The following is a 7,616-nucleotide window of genomic DNA, read 5'->3' as shown; positions in this document are numbered from 1 at the left end:
TACAAACAAATAATAATGGAAACAAACATAATAATTGGTACTTATCTACCAAAAACTTAAGATACTATACAACAAATGCTATATATAGGTGTATTACAGCATATACCTATTATGTTACTATAAATAAATTATAGAACAAAAATATGTACAAAAACTCTAAATTGAATACTGCTCATATATCAATTTATTATTCTCTAAATGCAGATTTTTTTTTTTTACATTATTTATGATGATACACAATATTAAATAGAAAATACGATTTTTGATTTTAAATGTCTTAATTCTAATGGGTTTTTTTGGCTACAATGAATGATTATTTTTATTTTATTTACAATAATGACTTAAGAAATCGTTCAAGAAAAATAAATTGATTTTGGTTTATAATACTAACAGATAAGAAGTAAAAACATTTCAACAACTTAATATATAATAATAACAATATTTACAAAGTATTTATATACACACAACATGGATAGTTGATGGTGTAGTTATTCGAAACAATTCAGTCTTCATTTTTTCTTGTATCCGTCATGAGAATCGTGATGTTCCTCGTGGTGATGATGGTGTTCTTCTATCGGGAACCATTCGGATATCCATACAGGCTTCCAAATTTTCTTCCATGCGGGAAGCCAAATTTCTTTCCAGTCTGGGATCCAAATTTGTTTCCAGTCTTCTTTCCATTCCAATTTTTTGTCCGGAATCCAGATTTCGTGTTTTTCTGTTTTCCATTCTTGTTTCCAGTCTTCTTTCCATTCAAGTTTCTTATCTTGGACCCAAATTTGTTTCTTTTCAGTGCGCCAAATTTGTTTCCAATCTTCCTTCCATGCTAATTTCTTGTCCTTTACCCAAATTTGTTTCTTAGCTGGTTTCCAGATCTGTACCCATTCTTCTTTCCATTCAAGTTTCTTGGAAGGCACCCAGATTTGCTTTTTCACTGTCTTCCAAACTTTTTTCCAGTGTGTCTTCCATACAACCTTCTTCTTCCACAAGTCATGTGCTTCGTATTCCCATCCGTGATAATCCTTACCGAGATGTTTAGATCCAGGTACATACGCTTTCACTAATTCTGGTACTGATATCTTGTGCCAGTCCGGCACTTGTTCTTCTTTCCATGCTGGCACTTCAATATGCTTCCACACTGGCTTGTACACTTTTTTCCAGTCGGGTACTTTAATTTCTTTCCAGGCCGGCACATCGATTGGTACCCACACTGGCTTGTAAATTTTTTTCCAGTCAGGTACTTGTATCTCTTTCCATGCTGGTACAGAAATCGGAACCCATATTGGTTTGTAGATCTTTTTCCAAACGGGAACGTGAACTTCTTTCCATCCTTGTTTCTTAGTCGGTACCCAAATTGGCTTGTAGATTTTTTTCCATGATGGCTTCCAGATCTGCTTCTTACCCGGCTTCCATGTCTTCACCCAATCAGGCTTCCAGATGAGTTTCTTTTTCCAATAACCTTTCAATGGTTCATGATGTTCATGATGCTCATGATGAACATGATGATCATCACCTCCATAACTATGATCAGGCACTCCAATACGACTTTGTGCTACTGCCGGTTGCCTGTACACAACAAAGATTCATGTCACTATATATCATAAAAAATAACATTATGTGAAATGTCATTGACGAACATCCATACATGCCAATCTTATGACTGTTTAATAATAGTTACATTTAGTGTGTAGTTTTGGTAACCAATTGTAGTACTGACGTGATGTCTTTTATTCGCTCGTGAAAACAGTCTTTTAAAAGTAACTATATTCAAGTCGTGTATACAAACGTGTTTTATTTTACAATAGATTTTCCGCGTTCGATTTCCTATCATTGTTTGAATGTTATGAAAATTCGGCGCCAAATAAATATATGTTGTCTGTCTGTTTATTGTCATCGTTCTCATGCTGAAAGTCATATGTGCACCGATTTTTCACAGTTTTCTCCGTACCCGATAATTTATTCAGCAAAAAATGTTTGTAATAATAATAATAATAATAATAATAAAACGATTATTAAAAAACAACATTATTAGGCTCATACAAATTTCACTTGAGTAAAAAATTAGGGCCGTTAGTAATGTTCTATTGCAGTTGCTGTTTTAACACAGGACAATTGAAAGACCCCCTACGGGATGATAATCTATGAATTATTCGAGAGGTGTTATGAAAGCAGATGTTAGTAGTATTTAACAGATATTATATTTTAATGTACGTACGCGTGCTCTGCGCATTTGGTGAAAACGCGTATAGGTGGTTATTGTTTCGCCTAACAGAATTTTTAACGAAAAATAATAATTCAATCCTATATATAGTGAAGTACCGATGAATATTGATGTAATTAGTATAAGAAAATTATCTCATAAAAAAAATGAAACGTATGATTGAAAAAAGCATTGAATTAAAAAGAAGTTGGTATGTTTATTAGATTTTGTGATAAATATTTAATTTTGAATACGAACTGTAAATACTTTAAGTAAACTGTTTTGAATTCGAATGATTAATTTTTTTTATAATATAATATGTGAAATTCCCAAAGTGAAACTCCTTATCACACATGTGGTGTATACCTAAAACGTAAGAAATCATCGTTTACTAAAAATAATAGATCGTTCCCATTAGTATATTTATCTTGTTTAGTTCTTATGTGTATTGTTAAAATTAAAAAAAAATATACAGTCAAATTACGTTAAATGTTTGAAAAACAGTCGATGTATTTACTTTTCTTACGTATCCCTTTCGATACGAATATTATAGTACTATGTCGTAAGACAAACCAAATGCGTGTGTCTAAAAGTATAGTATAGTTGTTTACAGTGTAAAGTCAAAAACAATTATGATTTTGTTTAATTACATTTAAAATGATATGTTTTCTTAAAGAATACTTACTGCAGACCGGGTTGTGCATAGTTTTCAAGTGACTTTTTCTCACGTTTGTTTGATGACCCATCATCATTTGGAAAGGCTACTTGCTGTTGTTGCAAGTCTACTGCCTTTGACCAAACGAGGGTGACGTTGACGAACAGCGCCAGGAACACCTGTATGAAAAAAAAAATAATAACAATAATAATATATATAATAATACATATAACTCTTGTTTAACAGTCGTAAATATATATTTTACTGCTTTCACTGGTTATAGGAGAAAAATATACGTATCAATATATATTTCAACTCCTTCAGTAGGAGGTAGTTTTTAATATCCGGAAATCACGACTAAAAGTTGAACTCGACTTTCACTTGCATTACAAAACTCACGCAGCAGCAGCAGCTGCCGCGTGATCTATTTATGTTGTCTTTTCCCTCCAAAATATCGTGCACGTAAATAGTCTTCAATCGCGTCGAAGAAAAAACTCCAAAATTCATACTCATATATTTATATGTGTGTGTGCATGTTATTTACTCAACTACCTACGTATGTTTTTTTTTTTTTTTGGAAATTCTTATCATTTAATATTGTAATGTATGAATATATTTTAAATATTATTTAATATTGTTGTGTTGCACTCGAACATAATACTATTTGTAATAACATTCACATAAAATCGTAGGCGCATGTGCGTAGTTTTGTGGTGTTTATTCATTAAACACAAACATATTCGGTTTATGTGATATTATTAATATTATATGCCGTAACTAGTGAAAGCATCAAGCGAAAAGAAGCGCAATTTTACTTGTTTTCTCAATGTCGCCCTATATTTAATGCGTAATAATTAACGTTTTTATTACATAGTGTATCGGCGGTAAATGCGATTCGACATTCCAATATCGGCGAAAGTGCATTAAATACGTAATATATTTATTATCCCTTGAAAACACGATGGGTTGTTAATGTGATTATTTACTCCAGTAAACGAGTTATTATATTTACGAGGACCACGTGAATACGTATTGCAGTCGTTAAAAATAATAAATATACACATTTGTTTAAATGATGAAAACGTATTTTCAAAGTTTAAAATAATTTATAATTAAATTAAATAACAGACCCGTTAAATGTATAAAAATGAAAAAAATTAGCCAGAAAACTATGTTATGAAAAATAAATTATAATTTATTAATTTTTTTATTTCTACAAAATAGTAAACTATTATTGCCGTATCGACTTGTTTTTAATATTTTATTATCGTTATTATACATTTTAGGTAAAATATTAAAACGTCCAATGATTTCTTTAAATATTAAAAATTACGAAAATTGCCACTAAACGCAGTGTTGATCTTAAACAATACTATTCGTATTCGAATATTGATTTTAACGGCGTAAAACAGAGTTATACAATTATTACTTATTACCATAGGCGAAACTACAAGTCAGGCTAATACTAACGAAAAATATGTATATATTATATATTTTAATAATTATTTAGGCATTATAAATAATATATTTGTGTATATAAACGTATACATTTGTACGTTTCATATAATACTATAATATAATATAGTATATAGATACAATTGGTACAAATAAGGATTATAATTGAACATAATAAGTTTATTCTATGTATTCGAATAATCGGTTTTATTAGTTATTGTTTAATTTAGACATTTGACGTTTATTGATATAATTATATTATAAGAAATAATAGTTAATTTTACGTAATAATACTTTTTATATTTTTCATTAGGCCCGACCTAATAAAAGTGTCTAGTTTCGCTTATGCTTATTACCACGTGTGTCGTATAATTGAAATAAGTTTGAATAACAAGTTTTATACTGATAACAGAGTGTATTTGTATTTGGATTATATACGAAGGTGTCCGGTTCCGGTATTATAATTTACAGACATGCATTGGTTTAATAATGTATAAAGTTTGAGAGAAATATATGAACACGATTCCAGGAGGTTTTTTTTGAATAGATTATTTGCACCGTTGGAAAATCTTATATGTTATAATATGTTATATTCTACACTTCCGAGTATGTGGTTTTCGAGATGAACTTGAGATAGAAACCAGTCAACCTAAAATTACATGTGCCATCTTCAAAATTAATTATAAATAATGTTTGTGATCACGTTTCATCCAGCATTAATTGCTCCCGTCCAGAGTCATCAACTTATGTAAGCGCTTACTAATGCGTTTCCAATATACTACGGATTATGAGCTAAAATCAATCGTTATAATTAAATTTTTACTATGCAGTTTCTATATAATGAATTTATTAAAATAACTAATTCTTTGAACTCATTGTAGCTATAAAAATACATTTTTGGTTTGATTTTGTACAGAATTTTTAGCAAAAGAAAATATATCTACTTTTGATCTTGAAATGAATGTTCTCTTGAATGCAATTTCTTCGATAAAATCAGAGATAAATATGTTTGTTGAGTCTTAATTAGAAATTATAGTGATTTACGTGGATATTATATTGTGTTGTGCGAAATTGATTTTATTATATTATATTTTTTAGATTTTACAATCAAGCGTATTATTACTGCTTTTAGAACAAGTAAATAGGTACGTGTTACAAGAATTTAATTTCATAATGCATTGAGCGCAGAAGTTGAAATCGAGTTTAATGATGATGGTATTATAATAAAGTGAATATTTTTGTGTTCAATAAAAACGTAATAAAGAGAACCACTATTACAACCGTAGTCTCCGGAAGCATGGGAAAGCGCGTGAGAATGGCGTACACGTTGTTGTCTGCGAAGTTGCAAACGATAAAATTATTTGAAATAAAAACACTATTGTCTCGAACACCGGTAAAATAAAAAACTTAAAACTAAAATTAGACAGTACTTTTATTATACAATAAATATTATATATGACTTCAAGTGTTTCCGAAAATAGTTGTCTACACGAAGATCACTTGGAAGGAAAATATTGTAAATTATTATAGTATAGTGACCTAAAATGAAATAGGAATGATATTTATCAAAACTTAGATGTAAATTACTTTATAATATATTATAGATTTATTTCTAGATTTATTATCTAGACGAGAATAATAATGAACTAACAATATTGATAATAGTTACTAACTAATTTTTTTACAATGTATAAAAATACAATACCAGAAATTATTTTATTTTTAAAAATAAAAACAAACATATAACTTCCGTAACGTCCAAACAGATGCTTTAAAGTTGTTAAAATTTGACGCACGATTTTTAATAATTGTCTTTAAATGTTAAAGCGTATTATAAATATTTACACTGCGATGTTATTATTCATAGAAAAAAAAAAAAAAACTCGTGATTATTGTAAATAAAAACACGATGTTATGATATTGATTTCACACAACACGAAAAAAAAAAAATCGAAAAACGTTTGCGAAATGATGTGAAACATTTTTAAACACTAATCGTTAAAAATAAATAAATATAAATATATATATATATATATATATAAATAAATCAATTTTTTACTAACCACTATTTGGTGGCGATCCATAATGTGTGTGGATTTTTTTCTACGTGTGTTTACTTGCGAGCCACCACGATGTCTGCAAGTCCGTTGACGATTGACATGTTTTTGCCGTCCTCCGGAGCGTTTTATATATGAGTTAGCTGATCACCTAGCCGCAAGGTCGTTTGTCCCTACTATCCTCCCCCAAAAAAAAAACAACGCTCGTACTTTCTTCCTGCCGTCGCCGCGGAAGGCGAATGACTTTCACGCGAGTCCCGAGAGACTTGAACGCCGCCTAACCCGCGAGCGCGTCCCGTACACGTACAGTCATATTATTACCTATACTCGCGTTTTGATGTAATAGTCGTATTGACGCGATCGGCAAAACGCACGTGACACCGACGGCAGCTTAAATTCCGCTTGTCCAAAGACGATATTTTCGCCATCAGTTCTCTCCGTATTATCTGCGCGAGAAGTGTTCATGCGTTTTCAAAGTGTGTGCACATATTGATACAATGTCACGTACGCGCGTATTTCAACGAAAAAAATTAAGTTATTCCCGCTGCGCGTGTACAACACCGCGTACATCGGATCTATCACCGCATTAACTACATTTTTAACGTAGAAATATCAATATCGTCTTATGCAGTATTTTAATTTTTAAAACAGTGTTTTCTAACAGTTTTTAGTTTATATGTATTTTATATAATATACATATTACTTATTTCGCTAAATTTTCATCCGTAGTAAATAGTTTTATTTTCTTAGTGCTATAATTGCAATATTGTTTTCATTTTGAATCTGTTAAATTTAACTAAAAGTGTATATATGCATACGTAGATAAAAGTTAAAATATTTTTCTGGACTGGTCAATTTATTGTCGTGTACTTCGAATTTTCAAATAAATAATACGCACGTCAAAGATTACGATTTAAAAATGTTTGACAGCAACGGAAAGTCAACGTTATTTTAACGATTATTATTGATTATATTGACTACCCCGTGTATAGTCTTATGTATCTAGCTGTAAAGAATTTATAATACAATCATACTCGTACGTAAATATAAGTATTCATTTCTTATTCAATTTCTTCTATCGAAATAAACAATTCTTATCTGGGTGTTTTATTTATCATTAATTTTTTTTGTTCGACCCTTGTTTTCGTTACACTTTAATTTTAAGTGATTATGTTACATATTATTAATGTTGCTTGTTGAATAAATTTAAAAATTAATTCGTGTGAATAAAATGAATATGAAGAGATAA

The 7,616-nt window shown here is 30.0% G+C and overlaps 1 protein-coding gene across 1 annotated transcript; it reads right to left on the bottom strand.

The window, feature by feature from the left end:
- Positions 1-352: 352 nt before the first annotated feature.
- LOC112689512 lies at positions 353-6,482 on the bottom strand. Its single transcript, XM_025563261.1, has 3 exons — positions 6,374-6,482; positions 2,886-3,034; positions 353-1,566 (listed from the first exon to the last, which is right to left on the bottom strand). The coding sequence occupies exons 1-3, from the start codon at positions 6,392-6,394 to the stop codon at positions 510-512; spliced, it is 1,227 nt and encodes a 408-aa protein (XP_025419046.1). The 5' UTR covers positions 6,395-6,482; the 3' UTR covers positions 353-509.
- Positions 6,483-7,616: the final 1,134 nt, after the last annotated feature.

Source organism: Sipha flava, unplaced genomic scaffold (assembly GCF_003268045.1).
Source record: "Sipha flava isolate LNK unplaced genomic scaffold, YSA_version1 44_pilon_pilon, whole genome shotgun sequence".
NCBI classification, from domain to species: domain Eukaryota; kingdom Metazoa; phylum Arthropoda; class Insecta; order Hemiptera; family Aphididae; genus Sipha; species Sipha flava.
The sequence above is the reverse complement of the archived record's forward strand: the minus strand, read 5'-3'. Positions and strand labels throughout refer to the sequence as shown.

What these genes read in the sequence shown, in the direction of transcription:
- LOC112689512 (XM_025563261.1), bottom strand. Translation starts at nt 6,394, where the DNA reads ATGGATCGCCACCAAATAGTG. An exon ending in TGGATCGCCACCAAATAGTG is followed by an intron (nt 3,035 to 6,373) that starts GTTAGTAAAAAA and finishes TTTTTCATACAG; the next exon opens with GTGTTCCTGGCGCTGTTCGT. An exon ending in TATGCACAACCCGGTCTGCA is followed by an intron (nt 1,567 to 2,885) that starts GTAAGTATTCTT and finishes TGTTGTGTACAG; the next exon opens with GCAACCGGCAGTAGCACAAA.